General features: G+C 38.9%; 1 protein-coding gene across 1 annotated transcript in view; it reads right to left on the bottom strand.

The window, feature by feature from the left end:
• The window catches only part of ZDHHC21 (zinc finger DHHC-type palmitoyltransferase 21), a 53,729-nt gene that overhangs the window by 15,418 nt on the left and 16,558 nt on the right, over positions 1-21,753 (bottom strand). The window contains exon 6 of the mRNA XM_065406942.1: positions 6,328-6,444. Coding sequence (XP_065263014.1) covers positions 6,328-6,444 — 117 coding nt within the window. The remainder of the gene's footprint in view (positions 1-6,327; positions 6,445-21,753) is intronic.

The following is a 21,753-nucleotide window of genomic DNA, read 5'->3' as shown; positions in this document are numbered from 1 at the left end:
TCAGGTTCAATAATAATGAGTCATATAGTAATGTACATGAAGTAAATAAAAAGCTCTGACATTCATACTACATTTTCTCTTTCAATTATATTTACTTCTTGTCACTCCCCTTGTACCACCTTAAAACTCTGTCTTTTCTGGTATTCACTCACACACACAAGTCTCATTGCTCTTACTTTCAGCTCCACACTACAAGTGTCAGCTCTGAGCTATGTTTTTTTTCTTTTTGTTTGTATGGCTGGTGATAGGAAAATGTTGAGACAGCTGGAGTTTAGCAAGTCTTCATTTTACCATTGCAGTTATCCAAGGAAATGTACACTACAGAAAATGCTCCCTTTGGGGTCTCCATTGCCCTCAGTGAGTATGTCTACACAGGGATAAAAAACCAGCAGCTGGCATGGGTCAGCTGACTCAGGCTCGCAGGGCTGAAAAATTGCTGTGCAGATGTTTGGGCTCAGGTTGGAGTCTAAGTTCTGAGACCCTCTACCTTTGCAGCCCAAGCCCAAACATCTACACAAACTTTTTTTTAGCCTAGCAGCCCAAGTCCTGTGATCCTGAGTCAGTTGACTATGGCCATGCCGTGGGCTTTTATCCCCATGTAGATGTACCCAGTGTTCCCCCCAGAATACTATGCCATTTTTAGTGTCCAGCTCTCAAACTCCTCTCACCTTCTACCAGGGTGTAAAGTTAAGAAACTAAAAGAATGCACAGCATGGTCTTTTAAGAAATCTGCTCATACTACAAACAATTAAACTGAAGAGACAGATATTATTAAAGCAGTTTCCAGACTTGAAGTGTACAGGCATACCAGCTGTTTCTTTAAATATGGTCTAAAAGATTCTAGCAATATGAGCAGATGGACTCAGGGCTTGTCTACAAAGAAAAATTGTACCACTTTAACTATACCACTATAGTTAAAAGCAGTACAACCTCCTAGTGTGGGTGCATTTACAGTGTATAAAAGTGCTTATACCAATGTAGCTTATTCCTGTAAGGGAAGGGGAATAAATCACACCAAAAAAAGAGAGGATCTTTATACTGATATTTACATCCACACTAGGAGTCGTATCGATGTAACTATTTTGGTCAAAAATCCACCCCCTAACCAAAATAGTTCAGTCAGTACAAAAATTGTTTGTAGGCCTAAGACTTGAGAGAGGAACAAAAATGAAAATGTACATTTTGAGATGGGGGGGGGGAGGTGATTGGAAAGATAAGCTAAGTAGATATGCTTGTTGTTTGCTCTAAGAAACTATTAAATATCAGAGTTTTGAGTGCTGAATGAAAAAAAACTACTTTGGAAACCAGATAACTAAGAGTACAGCAAGTATGAAAAAGAAAAATTACAATGTTTTTCAGAGTGCCAGACCTTAGGCAGAGCTAAACGGGATGGTTATTTTTGGGAGCCAATAGAAATTACACATGAAATATGTAACTTGAAGCTTTAAAATAGGTTTTCTATACTTATATATAATCTATATTAACACAGACTAAGTCAGAAGCAATAGTTGTGTAATTTAACACTTACATAGCACTTTCCAATCATTATACAATGATTAGAGCCCTACCAAATTCACAGGCCATTTCACAGGCACAGAATTTTAAAAATAGTAAATTTCATAGTTTCAGCTATTTATATCTGAAATTTCATGGTGTTGTAATTGTAGAGGTCCTGATCCAAAAAGGAGCTGTGTGTGTGTGTGTGGGGGGGGGGTCACAAGGTTATTGTAGCAGGGGGTTGTGGTACTGCTACCCTTACTTCTGCGCTGCTGCTGGCAATGGTGCTGCCTTCAGAGCTGGGCAGCTGGAGAGCGGTGGCTGCTGGCCGGGAGCCCAGCTCTGAAGGCAGAGCCACCACCAGCAACAGCACAGAATTAAGGATGACATGGTATGGTATTGCCACTCTTACTTCTGCGCTGCTGCCTGCAGAGCTGGGCCCTCAGTCAGCAGCCGCTGTACTCTGGCCACCAAGCTCTGAAGGCAGCAGTGAGAAGTAAGGGGTGGCATGGTATGGTATTGCCACTCTTACTTCTGCGCTTCTGCTGGTGGGTGCCCAGCCAACCGCCGCTGCTCTCTGGCCACCTGCCGCCGCTCTCTAGCCACCCAGCTCTGAAGGCAGCACAGAAGTAAGGGTAGCAATACCATGCCCCTGCCCCTACAATAACCTTTTGACCCCCCTGCAATTACCTTTTGGGTCAGAACCTGCAATTTGAGAAATGCTGGTCTCCCCCATGAAATCTGTATAGTATAGGGTAAAAGCACACAAAAGACCAGATTTCACGGTGGGAGACCAGATTTCACGGTCCATGAATTTCATGGCCGTGAATTTGGTAGGGCCCTAACAATGATTATCTAATCAAGCCTTGACTCCCCTATGAGCTGGGTAAGCAGCTATTATGCCAAAGAAACTGAGACAAAGTTTAGAGAACTGGAGCCTGATTCTCAGAGGTGCTGGGTACCCGCAACTCCCAAGAACTTCAGTGGGAACTGCAGGTGCTCACCCCTCTGAATATAAGGATCTGGCTTTCTCAAGTTGGGCATCAAAAACGGAGAAAGAAAATCAGTGAACACTTTTGAAACGTGTGCCTAAGTGACTTGTTCAAGACCTGGGATTACAACTCAGAAGCTCCTACATACCACTCGCATGCTATTAAAAAAAAAAAAAAAGACATTATAGCACATTGGCAATCTAGACAAATTTCAAGAAATGTTGAAAGTATATAAAAAAACAAGAAAGAAAATCCCATGACATAAGAAGTGGAAGCAATACATGGGAGCTATTAAAAATTTTATATGGGAGTAGTAGAAATACAGAATGATATGCCTCATACTGGGATTCTGGGATGCATGAACAGGTGTGTTGTGAGCAAGACACGAGAAGTCATTTTTCCGCTCTACTCTGCGCTGGTTAGGCCTCAGCTGGAGTATTGTGTCCAGTTCTGGGCACCGCATTTCAAGAAAGATGTGGAGAAATTGGAGAGGGTCCAGAGAAGAGCAACAAGAATGATTAACGGTCTTGAGAACATGACCTATGAAGGAAGGCTGAAAGAATTGGGTTTGTTTAGTTCGGAAAAAAGAAGACTGAGAGGGGACATGATAGCAGTTTTCAGGTATCTAAAAGGGTGTCATAAGGAGGTGGGAGAAAACGTGTTCATCTTAGCCTCTAAGGATAGAACAAGCAGCAATGGGCTTAAACTGCAGCAAGGGAGGTTTAGGTTGGACATTAGGAAAAAGTTCCTAACTGTCAGGATGGTTAAACATTGGAATAAATTGCCTAGGGAGGTTGTGGAATCTCCATCTCTGGAGATATTTAAGAGTAGGTTAGATAAATGTCTATCAGGGATGGTCTAGACAGTATTTGATCCTGCTATGAGGGCAGGGGACTGGACTCGATGACCTCTCGAAGTCCCTTCCAGTCCTAGAGTCTATGAATCTATACCTAAGCTAACCAAAAAGCCAGCAGGATCATGGAAATCTCCAGGAAGGGCAAGAAAGCTCAGACAAAATTCCTTTAACTGTAAACATCTCAGGTACTTCAATTATGCATTGAAGAGGGAGCATGGTCAGAGTTGTGCTCAGGCAATCTTGGACTAACACTGTTCTAACTTGCATTAGGAGCAGAAAAATCAGCTCCTGGCTAACTCCAGGATTTTGAGAATGGATAACAGGGAGGAGGCAGAAAGCCACCTCTTTCCCCATCCATCTCCCTCCTTCAGGTACTCAGTAATGACACTCAGGTGCACCTGAAGATCAAATACAATACGTTGTAATGGCTTGTAAGTTTCTCTTATGACTAGAACTAGTCATTTTTTAAAATTTTTGTACAAATCCATCTAATTTTGCAAAACCAATTTTCTTAATTGTGAAATATTTACTGCTTTTTCAACAAGTTCTAGTTAAGATAACATTAGGCTCAATCCATAATGAAGAGCAGTATAATGAGGTGCCACCTCATTCATCTGCCCATGGTATTCATTCAGAGTTTCTCTTCTCAGTGTATTGACAAAAATACGTTTTTAGTTGTTTTTACTCCTGTTAGCCTTGTAGAACTGGCATAGCTGAGAGAGCTCTGAATTATATTCCATTTGTGCCTCATTAAACAGGACTGTTTATTAAGTTCCAATCAGTTACACCTAGGCAAACCCATTAAAGAGAATGCAGTTGCACCGAATCATTGTGGGCATAATCTATAAAGACAATGAAGTTGCAGGGGTTTAGTTTGAGGGCCTGATTCTTTATTTCTGGCGATGATAAACAAGAAGGTAAGAATCTCGCTACACTATAGATCCCATGATAAAATTTGCAGGGTTGGCAGTAAAAATTAATTTATAATCTGATCATATTCAATATAAAAATCAATGAAAGCAACTGAGAACCTCCTGATGCTTTTTCAAAAATCTGTATATTGAATCTTATTTAGATGAAGTCAAAATTAATCATTTCAGCACACTTACATTATCCTTCTCAACAACCAACATGGACTATTGGCTTTGGTTTCTATAAAGTTATATAATGAAGACTGAGTTTTTTTTAGCAGATTATATTATGCAGAGGTGGTAGTTTGTTTGGATTATGGAGCAGGTCAGAATTATTTAAGTTTGTTACTCAGTTTTCTTTGTAAACCTGATTTCAGCATCCCTTCTAAAAAAGGGAAAGAAGAGAGAAACTTTAGTTTGCTAAACTCATCTAGTCACAATTTGCACAGAGAATCCAGCACAGAGCATTGGAAAAAGAGCAGGAATGCTGCCTGTTCTGCTGCACCACTCTCCAAAGGCCTCTGCTCTAGCCAATCCCACTTACACCCACTCCTGTGCATCTCTGTAAATCACGAGAGCGCTCTCCAAGGGACAGATGCTAATATAGCATAAATACCTTAAACTGTGACTTCCTGTACTTTCAGATGTTTGGGTTTCTTTTAAATTTAGCCTCAGCTCTGAATTTCCTGGCTTAATGATTGCCTCTTGCTAACTACAACTCTTATCAGGATTTTTACCCTTAATTTATTAAAATAGCTTTTTAAAAATAAGTTTGTGTTTTACTGATTCCATATCAAATTTGCTCAGTTTACAAGTATTTATTATTCTACAACAGTGCCCAACAGCATGCTAGGCACTCCACAGTACAGATTAGAACACACCAACTCTTTACTCAAAAGACCTTCCAATCTGATTTCAGTCAGTGGAATAAAGGGGGCAAACTAAACAACAATGTGGACTTGGGTGTGAAAGAACAAGATAGAACAAATATATATAAATGAAAGAACAAGAAAGAACAAATATATATAAATTAAAAAACCCTATTTCACCATACTGCATTTGACTTCACTGAGTAACCAGGTAATCTTTTTAAAAGATTACCTGGTTACTCATACTAGTTTCCCAAAAGAAATAAGAGGGATTTGAAAGAGAAGTAAAAATATGTTTTTCTAAGTACAACCTCTGCAAACTTATTCTGGGATCTAAATGTCTGGCTACATTTTTTCCATCTTGCACATCATTACCAGTATCAAATTCTGCAAGCCAAATGATGCACTCAAGTACACAAGCACAAATTTACTACCACTTTCTCTTTATCTGAGCACTGGAACACTTCAAAAAGTTATAAATACTTAAGATTAAAAGATTCCCTCTTCAACTATTCATTTCTAATATAAAGAGAACCATGTCATAGCAACCAAAGCTTGGTTTCTTATTATAAGCAGATATTATGTGTTCATGCTCATTCTAGTTGGAAAGTTTCCTTCCAGAGGTTTTTTACTGGTTTTCCAGATCTTTAAATATCAAACTAATTTATCTTGAAATTGTTGCAATTCTGCAAACTTAACAATAGAAAACTTCAAAATATATGCTTTTATTAAACATTTAATAAAAGTCTCTTCTACCAAGCATGTATAATTAACTCATGGCCTCACTGCCACAAAGTGTAACTGAGGCCAAAAATATTGTAAAATTTAAAAAAGGGTAACACATTTGCATACCTTTTATTGCATTATAGATCCAGAGTTACACTAAATAGGAAAAAAAATAATGATATAAACCCTTATCAGGGCAAAAGCCATTCACTAACTGATGCAAATTAGGAAAATATTTCCCCTATGGGCTGGTTATTCCATAACTGTTCCGCTACAGGAAACACAAGGGTTTCTTACACCTTCCCCTCCTACAGAGTACTGCCAGACAAAGATGAACTACTAATACAGCAGTTCCTCTGTTCATATATTTTTATTTATTTTATATATGGTCCATACTGCCTGACAGTATGCAAATATATAGTTGAGTTACAATACACTTATAAACTATCTGAAAAATCAAACAATGAAATACTTACAGTGAAAATACCCATTAGCTGAGTGTAAAAGAGTCCACTTATTCCACCTAACATTATTATGCCCATGAAGGTCGATATCCTTAGCAAGGCAAGTTCATGTCTAAATACAAAGAGATCCTATGAACAAAGGGAAAAAGAAAAGGCTGTTTAGTTTTCAAAAATTACATGAAGAAAATGATCCCTGAACAAAGCAATAACATTAGATAAGAACTGATTCATAACATTTATGACTAAAGCAATGCATTTATATGAGCTAGGTCAGGGGTCCGCAATGTGGTGCCCGTGGGCGCCATGGCACCCACCGGGGTGTCTAAGTGTGCCCGCGTGCTGGCTGGCAGACGAGCATCTGCCGAAATGTTGATGACAAGCAGCGTCATCCAGAGTCCTTGCCGCTGAAATGCCACCGATTTTCGGCGGCGACACCTCTGGATGACGCTGCTTGTCAGCGGCATTTCGGCGCCTATTGACGTTGCTGCTTGTCGGCGGCATTTCGGCGGATGCTCGTCCGCCACCACGGTTCTCCGTGGCTCGTCGTCTGGCGCCCGCCAGACGAAAAAGGTTGGGGACCACTGTGCTAGGTGGTATTTTTTCAATGCATAAATGCTAAAAACTCAAAACCTATAAAATATATGTTTTCTATTTATACATTCAGACATACAAAAAGGTGTGCTAGATTGCCAAAGAACTCAATCCACTATTTAAGGTTCGGTAGTATAGTAAACCATGCCAGTTTATTCCTGGCTTTTCCTCAGCAAAGCATGCCACGTGCTATTCTGTACATACTTGTCTTCACAAGGAAACATTTCACAAGGAAACAAAGGAACTTTCTCTGCTATAAGACTTCCATATTGTGGCTCTAGCCATAGTCTATTACATTATTTTAATAACACTTCTTTAAAAAAATAACACTTAGAACTTGACTCAAAGATGGCACTGTAATAAAATAAAAATATATAGTTAGGGCTGTGAAGCGATTAAAAAATTAATCACGATTAATCGCGCTGTTAAACAATAACAGAATACCATTTACTTCAGGGTGGATAAAAATCAATTATTTTTAAAAAAAATTTAAATTTGGATTTTTTTAATTTAAATCGAATTTTGCTGATAAAATGCTTTTTAAGGAAAAAACCTATCTAAAGATAGTTTTAATTAAGATACATTATAGCTCAAAGATCTCTCATCATGGAATAGGGATTATAAATTCTAATTCTATAGTATGAGACAATATATTCATGTAATGTTTAAGAAAAATTTTGTAAATTAGTTTCAATAGTTCATGGATTAGAGACCCAATCTTATGGGGTTCCAGGGGCTTCTGTATAGATTATTTAGGTTAATCTTTCTATCTATCCAATGGGACTCAGTGGTCAGTCTAGAAGATACCATCAGAGATGCTTAGTTTTGCAGTTCTCAAACTGTGGATTTGTGTCTCCAGAGATAACATGTTTGTTAACAGCAAAAATGTTTTTAAATAAATAAATAAATAAAATATAGAGGAGAAATAACAGACCTCATATTGTCCCTCTGCAAATTTATGTACACAGAGTCAATCCCTTACCTCTCTCTCTAAGAGTGCAAAGTTTCAAAAAGTTCAATGAATAGAAGATTGTTGGTGGTGGAATAGATCTGGACAAGGAGAAGAAGTCTAGAGATAAATGTGAGAAGGGAGGGACAGTAGAAACAAAAGTGAAACTGTTTGAGCAGCATATTCTAGAAGTCTTGAGATCTTTCTGAGTGGGGCCTTCATTGATTTGAGATCTACCATACCGTTCTCTCACTAGAAGGGAAAACCTATAATGGCAGCAGGCTGTAAAAGAGATCCAGTTGGGGAATACTTTAATGAAGTTCCTCTACCTATGGGTAAGACAGGCATGCGCGCAAAATTCAAACAGTGTAACAAAGAAATGCAAGGCCTGGTCGCCCGAACAAAACAACATCATGAGAAGTGTTCCTTCTCAGGAGGAAGCTGCATTGAAGATGATGAAAGGAACAGGTCTGAAGATGCAGGACCTTCAGGTTGTTAAACTTCTTTATTTCATACTTCTTTCTTAAGGACTCCCTGTCTTCCTTCTGGACTACTCTTGAATTCTCATGTTTGATCAAAAAAAGGCGTTATTACTCTATGGTACTATCATTTTAGATGCAGTTGTGATTAAAAATAAATAGCTGAAATAGGCAGACCTTCCTTTTACAATTTCACCTTTAAAGTAGTACTGAGTGTCCGTGAATGCAATGAGTAATACTAAATGAGCAGTATGGTAATAATAATTAAATAACTGCATTGATTTATTTTGCTTAGAAAAATCCGTACTCAACATACAGGATTCTGAAGATTATCCACCTTCAAGATCACCATCATTTTCTATAGTTTCAGAGTTATCTGCCAATGATAGTGTTTCAGTCACATCATGTATGTCACATAGCTACATTATATCACCTGTAGCAAAAAGAAAAAAAAAAACTCCATCATCCAGAAACAACCATAGATAAGTCTGTGATAAGAACCAGCAGATTACAAAAAGAGATTGAGAACCCACACTTCATTAACATGGTTCAGTCATTAAGACCAGGATATAGTCCACCCAACAGAGCAACTGTCGCAGGCAAATTGCTGGATAAAATGTACGAAAGAGAAATTGAGCAGTGTGCAAAAGGTCTAGAGGGTGAAATTGTTAACCTGAGTCTTGATAGGTGGAGCAATGTCCACAACGATCCTGTTGTATGTGCTTGTGTGACAACAGAAGAAGGGAATGTCTTCCTTACAGAAACAATTGATATATCAGGAAATGCACACACAGCAGAATACTTACAAGAAGTAGCAGTAAAAGCTATAACAAACTGTGAAAAAAAAATCCAAATGTCTAGTACACAGCTTGGTCACAGATAATGCTGCAAATGTATCCAAGAGGAGAAGAAATTATTTAGAAGAGAGTCCCAAGCTAATAACTTACGGTTGCAGTGCTCATTTGATGCGCCTCCTAGCCAAAGACTTCAGTGTTCCAGAAATAAAGGCTAACGTTGTTGAAATTGGAAAATACTTCCGCAACAACCACTTTGCAGCAGCTTCTCTGAAAAAAGTGGGAGGAACCAAGCTAACTCTCCCACAAGACATGGAACTCAGTAGTGGACTGTTTTGAGCACTATATCAAGAACTGGCCTAATCTGATGACAGTTTGTGAACAAAATCGTAAAAAAAAAATAGATGGCACTGTCACAGCCAAAGTTCTCAAAATTGGACTTAAGAGAAATGTTGAACACATGCTAAGTACCCTGAAGCCTATTTCTGTAGCCTTGAACAAAATGCAGGGAAATAGCTGTTTTATTGATGATGCTGTTGAAATGTGGAAGGAATTGAGAGAGATCTTAAAAAGAGGAATATGCAATGACAGAGTTAAATTACAAGCATTACAATGGGACAAGCACTATCTCCAGTTCATTTTCTTGCAAATATTCTCAATACTCAGTACCACAGTCAAACTTTAACTGCCGAAGAAGAGGAGTTGGCTATGACATGGACATCTAGCAATCATCCCTCCATAAAGCCAACTATAATCAACTTCAGAACTAAGGGTGAACCATTCAAGAAATATATGTTTGCTTATGACGTTTTAAAGAAAGTCACACCAGTGAACTGGTGGAAGTCATTTAAGCACTTGGATTCAGAGACTGTTGAAGTGATAATCTCACTTTTGACAGCAGTAGCTTCTTCTGCCAGTGTAGAAAGAATATTTTCTTCCTTTGGACTAATTCATTCCAAATTGAGAAATCGTTTGGGACCTGAAAAAGCAGGAAAGCTAGTTTTTCTTTTCCAGATTATGAACAAATACGAAAATGAAGGTGAAGACGACTGAGTTAGCTGCAGAAGCCAATATTTTAAGTTTCTCATGTTGATTTAATTTTTTTTTTTTAAATATTTCATTTATCTATTTTAGTTAAAAACAATTTTAACAAAAACAAACCTGATTTTAAAAAACTTGAATGTTTAACGAAATTCAAAAATTCATTTGCTTGTTTTGTTAGAATATTATATGTTTGCAGTTGAAGAAAAAAAATCCAGAATATATAATGTTGTTGTTTTAGTTAAATAAAACAATTTAGATGTCTGTCTGGTGATGTTCTCCTCCTAATACAGCATGGCAAGAAAATCCTCCAAATATTAATGATTAAGCTGTTGAATTGGAGATAGTTCACCTCCCAATGACTTCATAAATATTTGCTTCAATTACCTTTGGTAAATGAAATAACCAAACAATCATTCATTTTCTGATATAGCTGTAAAACTAATCTGAAAAGTTTTCAAAATAAATCACTTAAAAAATGTATAGTGTGTACCTTCTAAAAATGAAACCTACATCTATCTCTGAGTTGTGAAGAATATGTATTAAGGTATAACAACCAACAATAATGCACTTTTATGTAGAAATCCATGATTAAATTGAGTCTTCCTGACTAGTGATTTAAATCAAATTCACCCTGATTTATTTAAATATTTTGGATGTTTTCTATATTTTCAAATATATTGATTTCAATTACAACACAGAATACAAAGTGTACAGTGCTCACTTTATATTTATTTTTATTTCAAATATTTGCACTGTAAAAAACAAAAAATAGTATTTTTAAATTCACCTAATACAAGTACTGTAGTGCAATCTCTTTATCATGAAAGTTGAACTAACAAATGTAGAATTATGTACAAAAAAATAACTGCATTCAAAAATAAAACAATGTAAAACTTTAGAGTCTACAAGTCCCGTCAGTCCTACTTCAGCCAATCGCTCAGACAAAACAAGTTTGGTTACAATTTGCAGGAGATAATGCTGCCCACATCTTGTTTACAATGTCACCTGAAAGTGAGAACAGGTGTTCGCATGGCACTGTTGTAGCTGGCATTGCAAGATATTTACGTGCCAGATGCGCTAAAGATTTCATATGTTCCTTCATGCTTCAATCAACATTCCAGCGGACATGCGTCCATGCTGATGATGGGTTCTGCTCGATAATGATCCAAAGCAGAGCGGACCGACGCACGTTCATTTTCATCATCTGAGTCAGATGCCACCAGTAAAGGTTCATTTTCTTTTTTGGTGGTTCGGGTTCTGTAGTTTCCGCATTGGAGTGTTCTTTTAAGACTTCTGAAAGCATGCTCCACACCTCATCCCTCTCAGATTTTGGAAGGCATTTCAGATTCTTAAATCTTGGGTCGAGTGCTGTAGCTATTTTTAGAAATTTCACATTGTTATCTTCTTTGCATTTTGTCAAATTTGCAGTGAAAGTGTTGTTAAATGAAGAACCTGCTGGGTCATCATCCGAGCTTGCTATAACATGAAATATATGGCAAAATGCGGGTAAAACAGAACAGCGGATATACAATTATTCCCCAAGGAGTTCAGTCACAAATTTAATTAATAAATAATTTTTTAACAAGCATCATTTGCATGGAAGCATGTCCTTTGGAATGTTGGCCGAAGCATGAAGGGGCATACGAATGTTTAGCATACACGGCACCTAAATACCTTGCAACACCGGCTATAAAAGTGCCATGTGAACGCCTGTTCTCACTTTCTCACATTATAAATGAGAAGCAGACAGCAGTATCTCCAGTAAATGTAAACAAACTTGTTTGTCTTAGCGATTGGCTGAACAAGAAGTAGGACCGAGTAGACTTATAGTCTCTAAAGTTTTACACTGTTTTGTTTTTGAGTGCAGTTATGTAACAAACAAACAAAAAAATCTACATTTGTAAGTTACACTTTCACAATAAAGAGATTGCACTACAGTACTTGTATAAGGTGAACTGAAAAATACTATTTCTTTTGTTTATCATTTTTACAGTACAAATATTTGTAATAAAAAATAATATAAAGTGAGCACTGTACACTTTGTATTTTGTGTTGTAATAGAAATCAGTGTATTTGAAAATGTAGAAAAACATCCAAAAATTTGAATACATTTCAGTTGGTATTCTATTGTTTAACAGTGCGATTAATTGCGATTAATTTTTTTAATCGTGATTAATTTTTTTGAGTTAATCACCTGAGTTAACTGCGATTAATCGACAGCCCTATATACAGTACCTGTTTTATGTTAATGAAATACTGCCTACCATCCACTGTAGCCTAATCTTAGACTATATGAATCGGTAAATTAATCCAAACAGTTTTCTACTCAGGAAAGATGGATCACAACATGAAACTACCATCAATATATACAGTAATTAGAATATTTTAAATTGTCATGATGAAACAAAAAATGAACGCTGATGTCACAGTATCTACTGCTGTTGAACTTCAACCATTTACTTCAAAACTTTTATGTTGTGGCTTGCCCAAAAGTTTAACTTTTTCTAAGGGCTGCACTAAGGTAAATAGGGTGAATAAATTAAAAATCATTTAAAAAAAAAAAAAAAAGCAATTTTTAAACATTTAAATTGGATTTTTGATATAAATACTTTTAAAAAAACTATAATCTTTAAAAATAATATAAATTAAATAAAAAATAATATTCAAGAAATATATGTTTTCTACTAAAAGTTCTAAAGAAAGTCCAACCACTAAACTGGCTATCAAGTATCAGAGGGGTAGTTAGTCTGGATCTGTAAAAAGCAACAGAGTCCTGTGGCACCTTATAGACTAACAGATGTATTGGAACATAAGCTTTCGTGGCTGAATACCCACTTCGTCAGACTCATGTGCGCATGCGTCTGACGAAGTGGGTATTCACCCATGAAAGCTTAAGCTCCAATACGTCTGTTAGTCTGGTGCCACAGGACTCTTTGTTGCTTTAAACTGGCTATGTGCCTGGAACGAAAGTTTATTGAAGTGTTAAACCAGCTTTTGACAGCACTAGCTGCAGGTAGAGAGAGAACATTTTCTTTCAGTTTATTCAACTAGTTCAGTTCAATGACTAAAGCCTGGTCTACACTAAAAAGTTAGGTTGACCCAGCTGCATAGCTCAAGGGTGTGAAAAATCCACCCACCTACCCCCAAGTGGTATAGTTAAGCCTACTAACCCTAGTGTAGACAGTGCTACGTTGATGGAAGAATTCTTCCATCAACCTAGCTACTCCATCACAGGGAGGTGGATTACCTACGCTGATGGGAGAACCCCTCTGTATCAGCATAGGCAGTGTCTACACAGATGCGCTACAGCAGTGAAGCTGTGCCTCTATAACATTCCAAGTGTAGACAAGCACTAATTCATTCAAAGCTGAGAAACTGTCTGGGAGTTCAAAAAGCAGAAAGGCTTGTTTTCCTCTTCCAATCTATGAATAAAATCAAAAGTATGAGTTCTATTAATTCTACAATCTTGAAGGACATAGTGACCAGAAACAATGATAAACTCACTTTTTACCTTATGTATCTAGCACATTTAAGGTAGTTTTGTTTAACTAACGATTTTAAAATACTGTTTTTGTACATTTTTCACTGAATTCCAATTTCCATCCAAATGCACCTTGACACAAATGAATAGTAAAAAATTAATATAGTAAATTAGAAATGTGTCATTCACTATTTTCTAACATAATAAAAATGTAAATATTAGCAATCTGAATAAAAGTATAAGCTATATAATTGCTTAAATAAATCCATATAGATACAGTGTATCCTCCTGTTTAGAAAAAAATAGCACCAAATTTAGTATAAAGTTCATCTTTAATTGCAAACTACATGTTTTAATGGTTATACCACCACTGAGAATCAATCTTTCTTTAGGAAAATAACTAAAAAGTACTAATACAAAAACTTAATTATTTAAATCAAGATTTCCTGATTGCTAATTTAAATCATGATTAAAATTGGTGATTTAAATCAAGATAAACATAATGTCAAGTTTATTTCCTAATGCTGACACTTAAGACAGACATGTTCTTCTAGGGTTTATAACTCAAGAATTCCAGTACTGTTTGTGAGAGTAAGAACTAGAAAGAACTTTTTATTATTTGTGTTACATTAGTACCCAACAGTGGTGACAAGAGCACAAATTAAATGGTGGGACTGAGGCTGGAAGCTACATGCCCCCGAAAAATATTTCTGATCCCACATACACAAAATCATTTCTCATCCCAAATAAGATTAACCAACTAAACGAACTGGGAATTCCCTCCCCCAAGATCACCTCTCTGCTGTAACTCCAACCACGGCTCCACTACTACTGAAAATAAACAGGCAACCTCTTTCCCTCTGTTTCTTACCCTCCCATCTCTTTGGTTTAGTGACAAGCCCCCCATTTCACATACTGCTCATCACAAAAGCCCCATATGTTCCCCACTCTCCCTTTTACACCCCACCACCCACCCCCTTGCCAGGTCAGAGGCTTCTTACTCCCTCTTTTCTTGTAATTCACAAGCCTCTACCCACTGCCTCCAAATCACAGGCTGCCAGTTCCTCACTCACTCTGCCTCAGGGTATGTCTACACAGCAAAGAAAAACCCGCAGCTGGCTCGTGCCAGGCAGCTCAGGCTTCTGAGGCTTGGGCTGTAGGACTGTTTCATTGCTGTGTAGACTTCCAGGCTCGGGTTGGAACCCAAGGTCTGGGACTCTCCCACCCCTCCAGTGTAGACGTACCCTTAGGCCAGGGCTGGTGGAAGGATGTTTCGCGCCCTAGGCGAAACTTCCACCTTGCGTGCCCCCCCATCCCTGAGCCCCCGCCCTGAGGCGCCCCCCCCCCTGAGGCGCCCCCCCCCCCGCGGCAGTTCCCCCCCTCCGCCCTGAGGTGCCCCTCCACGCAGCAGCTCCCCACCCACCACCCTGAGGCACCCCCCCCACCCCAGCTCACCCCTGCCCCGCCTCCTCCCCGAGCACGCCGTGGCTGCTTCACTTCTCCCGCCTCCCAGGCTTGCGGCGCCTAAGCTGATTCCCTGCGTGCCGCCCCTCCCACCCCCTTGCTGCAGGCAGCCCTCCCCGCGCTCCACTGCCCCAGCTCCCTCCGCCTAAATGCCGGTGGCGACCTGGGCGGCCGAAGATCCGGCTGCCGCGGTCGCTGCCGAAGAAAATGGCGCCCCCCAAATCCTAGTGCCCTAGGCGACCGCCTAGAGTGCCTAAATGGTTGCACCGGCCCTGCCTTAGGCCTTGTGATCAGTAGGAAAAATGCATGTTCTTGTGACATGGTTAGCTAACGTGATTAAAATCCTAGTGAAGACAAGGCAGTCTGCAGTTTACATATGGTAGCGCCTCGAATGGCTGAAGTGTTGAAACTACAAAATGCCTGGTTCTTAACTCATGTTGATCACCCTGTGTTAGCTAAAATATGGCAAGAACACACTTTTTTCTCTACTGAAGACAAGACCTATGATACGCCACTGAAAAGGCTAGAATCGTCTCAGTTTTCCTCCCCTTGCTACTCTTTCTACAGAAGAGACAGAAGGAAGGTATCTGCCACAAAGTAGAGGGGATTAGCACCACTAGCTTCTTTTTACTAGCCATCAAGAGATCCAACCAAGATCCATCGTTCTAGGTACTGTACAACTGATAGAAACTGATTTAGGGCCTTGAATTTGCAAAGGGATCCACCTGGGCAGACCCATATTCCTGCACAGAACCCCACTTGTGTCTGCCAACATGGAACCCTTTGCAAATCTGGCTTTAACAGTAAAAATAACAGTTTATTTTCTCTGCCCTACCGGAAACAGAAAATTAACAACATAAAGGGAAAAAAGAAAGTCTACACTTTAAAATTCAGTTTAAATAACCTAAAGTATTAATAATGTAGTTAGGATTTTAGATACATAGGTTCCCCCAATTTATTTTATTATTCCTTTGCAGTAAGCATGAATTAGCAATTTTCCCAAACAAAACTAGCCAAGATTACAAAGTTGCCAGTCAAAAGCTACTCAAAAATTAAATCAATCAATACCGATTACAATAAAGTCTAATCCATTTTGGACAGATCTTCACCTCATTCAAGCAGTGGTCAGGACTCTCCCTGCCTCTATGCAACATGAGTGCCATGCAACCACAATTTGGCCCCAAAGGCTCACTTATCACATCACATTCCATAGCATGCTCAAGGACAATGCTTCACAAATAGATCATGGAGTTGCATAGCTTGTAAATCATGATCACATCATTAACACAGTGGCTCCCCAAAAGCCTGTTACTCCCCATCACCCACACAGACGCCTATAGTTCTTGGATTCCTTGTGCAAAAATATGGACAAACTTGGGAAGCAGTGGCAAGAAACTTGGGCTGAAAGACTGACGGATCAAATTTCTGCAGGCTTATGCTGAAGTGTATTACATGCCAAGAGATCTTCCTTCTCTATCTTAATAACAGTTGCCAAAGACATTCTGAAAAGAACCATTCAGGGTGGTGAACAGCTTCAAACAAGGATGCTTGAAATCCACAGCAGATTCCAGCCTCATTCACTGCAAAACAGTTTTCATCCTTCTTTTCCAAGATCATCCACATCTGGAAAGGCTCCTTGAGCCTGGGGGAGGAGGCTAGCCAGACCCGACAGACAATTTCAAGGATATGGCCAGTTCCTGTAGTGAGCCTGGGCTGAATTGGGGAAAGGAAGTCCCAGGTATACTGAGAGAGACCAGCAAATTAGACCCTTGTCTTGCCCCTCTTAGATGGGAAGTCATGAGCAACAGAACCCCTTTTGACCGAGACTGCCAGCAGCAACAACAACAACAAATCGAACATACTCTAGTCTGTCAATCCCTAAAAAGAAATGTTCCCTGATGCACTGGATCTTGCCAACCACCACCTAGTATCAAATAGCTCTTCCCTGAGTAAAAGTTTGTGTCAAAGCTAGCTAAAAGCTGACTCCAAACATCTGTCTACAGGCAATAACTAGATCTTTCTCATTCAGATTTCAAACTGGGATTAGGAACAGAAACAAAAACAGAAACTATGTTTCTGCTTTACCTATGGAATCACTCATACTCTTGGACATCTATGTGGCATTAAGTACAATCTACCAGAGAACACTTTTATCCCACCTTAAAGTGGCAGCAGGGGTCCAGGAAAACGCACAAACACAATCCTTCCTCAAGGGCTGTACTCAAAGTTAATGATTGGCAACTGTGCTTCTGCTATCAAACCCTTGCCTTGACGAAGCACAGAGCGATAATCTCTCCTTTGATCTAATCGATATTTACATGCAGGTGTTTGGAGATTGTAAGATTTGTAAGATTTCAACTAGCAACAATATCCACTGAACACAATTCTGTCATTCACAGCCTACCATATCTTCATAGTCTCCCAATTATCCCAGCATCTGAGCAAGATCAGCACATGGATGAGGAAAAACTGGATGAAGTTAAACAGTAGCAAGACGGAGATTATGCTGGTAGACACACACACACACAAGGCTGGCTACCACAATGTTGTCTACACTAGTCAAATACTGACATCTGTATATTGTGAAAACATTTTGCAGTTTGGGGGTGCTGTTTTGACTCTATGGTTTAGAATTGGAGTCTCAGCTGCATCTGCAGCAAATGAATTCTAACATCTTTGATTGGCTAGGAGACAGTGTTCCATCCTTGTAGATGATGACTTGGCTTCAATCATACACATATTCATTATCTCCCAACCAGATTACTGCAGTGCAATTTATTCCAACTTCAAAATATCAACTCTAAAAATAACTCAAGAGGTGCAGAACACCAGAACACGCCTCCACAACAACACTGGTTAGCAAGGCTGTTTACTTCATTAGCTTCCTACAGATCACCACATTAAGATTACAAACAGGATGGCCTCTTAATGTCCAGACAAGCTTACAGGGTCAGGGTGGTTTTGGCACTGGGGTTAAATGGCAAGCAACCAAACGTCACCCATGAAAGGTCAGCATGGGTGAGAAGCCAGCCTCTTTTTACTCTGCCTTTCGCACAACCCTACCCTCTATTTCTATGAGAATTATTGTTTCCATGGGGTATCTATTTCTCATTACTCCATCTTGTTAACTGTGATAAGGCAGGGTGCTACAGTCACAGCTCCTGGGGATGCAGTACCTCGCAACTTGAAAGCAATTGTATGAGAACCTGCTATTGGCAAATCCTTACAGTTGCACAGTACACTTGATTTTTACGGTTACAACTTGTAAGTTGGCCCTATCAGCATGGATCAGATTTCCCTTTATAGAGATAAAAATGAATGGGGATTGGATCAGGTAGATAGTGCTCCTAACCCTACAGAGATCAGGGGCTGGGATAATGCCTTTTTTGTGCAAATTCTGCATCAGCTTTGGATTTGGAATAAGGCCTGTGCACTAACACAAGGCCTGGTGGTTGCTACATGCAGTGGGTTGACTGCATAGCCATAGATCACGTCTTAGAAAAATGCAGGTTTGATAGACGTAGGCAAGGCTATGATGCTCATGACTTTGAGCAATGGAGGGAAAGCTGGTGACAGTTCAAAGCAGCTGTTGCCAAGACAAGCTGCCTGTAGGAGATACCTTTTCAAAGTTAAAGGATCAATAAAGTTGCAGCCACTTATCCAAAAGATTTTTAATTCTTGTCTTGTCTGCACACTTATTTGGCCACTGCCCTTCACAAGTTTAAGTCCTTATCTTTAAGGCTTTACATGCTGTGGGTTGCGGATTCCTAAAAAGACAACTTTGTCCTTTGGGGATCATGACTACCGTCAACTACTCCACTCGTACTTTCAGTATCATCTGTGGGAGACAGAGCTTTCAGAAAAACAGGCCTCACGCTCTGAGATTTACTCACACAGGTACTTAGAATGAGAACAAGCCTGACAAATTTACAATCAAACTGGAATCTCACTTCTTTGATCTCACTTTCCTGTTAACACATAATATATATAAAAATTAATATGCCAACAAAAGAAAGTAAAACACATACACATGACTTTTCCCTCTGGGGGAGGGATGAAGAGGAAACCTCACATGACACTGCTAGTCTGCTTGTTTATTTTCAATTCTGGAAGTCTCTCAGATATCATGGTGATGAGCTCAATATAATAACCTGGATAGAAGAAGATAGGATAGAATAGAGAACAAAACCACAGACAGTCAGATAAACAAACCAGATATCTCGAATTAAAAAAAAAAGTTTACCAAAGAGTAATATAATTTGTCGCTTAGCATAAAAATGAAAACACAAATGATATACCGGTAAATATACCTGTTTTACTTTTAACCAGACAGCAGCCTTTCAATGTATCCTTTCCCCAAAACACTATTTTCTGTTATAGCATATTTTATCTTCTTTCCTAGGTTATTCAGGATTCCTATATAGTGCTTACAATTATACTGGGGGGAGGGTTCAGAACTCTTACATCCTGTAAATTCTTATTATGACCCTAAAACAATCACTTTCCTAGAACACTCAGGGCAGAATTTCACATCTCATTTTCCAAAATAGTGTGGCATAGTCTTAGAATAAACAATTAACGAAAGTAGATATGTTAGTTATCCTATTAAAGGGATTTTTATTGAAACAGTTATTTGACATCCCATCTGTTTGGAAGCTTAAACATGATTTAAACTTACTGGCTTCAGTTTTAATGTATTTTTATACTTTGCTCTTAGAAACATTAATGAACTGCCTCACAACCCTTTCCTTTTCAAATCCCCTGTGAAGTAATGTCATGTCCTTTTTATGGATGGGGAAAACTGAGGCCTAGACAGGTCAGATAATAAATACCTTGCTCTTAAGTTGTGCTTTTCCCATCAGTGGATCCCAAGGCACTTTACAAAAGATGTCAGTATCATTATCCACATTTTACAGATGGAGAAACCGAGGCACAAAGTTGTGCAGTGACTTGCCCAAGTCGCCCAGCAGGCCAGTGGCAGTCAGGAAAGGAACCTAAGTCTCCTGAGTCCCAGTCCACTGCTCTATTCACTAAGTCACACTGAGGGCTTGTCTGATGTAGAGTTAATGCACAGCAAGCTGGGGTGTAATCTACAGCTCACTAATGTATCACACACTAACTGGCCATATAGACCCTGCTTACCATGCACTAAAAATTCCATAGTGCACACTGACCGTACTCTAATTTCAAAGTGGAGTAGATAAAAGTGCCCTAGGGAACTTTCAGTGCATGGCTGCAGGATCCACATGGTCTGTTAGTGTGTGGCATCCTAGCATGCTGTAGATCAGGGGTAGGCAACCTATGGCACGCGTGCCAAAGGCGGCATGCGAACTGATTTTCAGTGGCACTCACACTGCCTGGGTCCTGGCCACCAGTCCGGGTGGCTCTGCGTTTTAATTTAATTTTAAATGAAGCTTCTTAAACATTTTAAAAACCTTATTTACTTTACATATAACAATAGTTTAGTTATATATTATAGACTTAGAGAAAGAGACCTTAAACGTTAAAATGTATTACTGGCAAGCGAAACCTTAAATTAGAGTGAATAAATGAAGACTCGCCACACCACTTCTGAAAGGTTGCCGACCCCTGCTGTAGATTTACACTGCAGCTTGCCACATAATAATTCTCCACAGAGTTGCTTAAGATCACACAGGAACTCAGTTGCAGACCTGGGAATAGAATCCAGGTCTCCAAATGCCCATTACTTCTTTCTAACCACAAAACAATGCTCCTTCTCATACATGTGACTCATGAATCTTGTCTTTTACTTCTAAAAAATATTTGTCTTTTATGTAAACGATGTCTTCCATTTTTCCCCTTTGGAGGCTATACCTTGGAAAGCTGAAATGTCACACAAATCCTGCTACACCACTACTATACTCTACTCTAGAACCACTAAACACTGCAGGAGGTGGAGTGGAGGAGACAAGGAGAAGTAACAGCAGGAGAGGCTTTTAAGACAAAAATATTTTTCTCCAGTACAAGTCAACCTGGAAAGCGTTTACTAAGAAGGATGGTTTTCATTCCTCTCTTGCTACTTTGGGGGTTGAAATCTTTCCCAGAGATCATGGATTTATTAAATTAGATAATTTAAAGAAAATACAAAACTAGGAAGATCAGAGCCTTGTATCTTTTGCAAATCATCAGAGCTAGCTGAGGAATTTGATCACTGTCTTATTTGAATTACATGATGCTTCCTGCAAGGGTCTTGCATACAAGTCAACACTGTTTTCATTTCTTTCCTACATTCAGTTCTTCTTCAGTTTCAGCAGTAATAGTACTCCTCCTACTGGACAAACAGAAGCAATAATTGCAATCTATCATTCAGACACCACTCAGGCTACAAAGAGCCAACACGCTACGTAATAAACTGACTGTGTACTTAGAGGTGACTTTGGTGGTGTCATACTGCAATTTCATATTTCTATTCAAGTAGGTGGCTTCTTGAACTATTTTCCAACTATTGCCCAGTTTAATAAACTTAAGTGAAATCTGTTTTTGGTTTGGTTTCTAAAATCATAAAAATAAAAACAAAAGTTATGCATTGGACACAAAATTTAAAAATATAGTGAGGCTGGTATAATATATACAAAGTGCTCCGGTACACACTGAACGTATTTTCATATTATACTA

Source organism: Emys orbicularis, chromosome 6 (genome assembly GCF_028017835.1).
Source record: "Emys orbicularis isolate rEmyOrb1 chromosome 6, rEmyOrb1.hap1, whole genome shotgun sequence".
Taxonomy (NCBI): Eukaryota; Metazoa; Chordata; order Testudines; family Emydidae; genus Emys; species Emys orbicularis.
The sequence above is the reverse complement of the archived record's forward strand: the minus strand, read 5'-3'. Positions and strand labels throughout refer to the sequence as shown.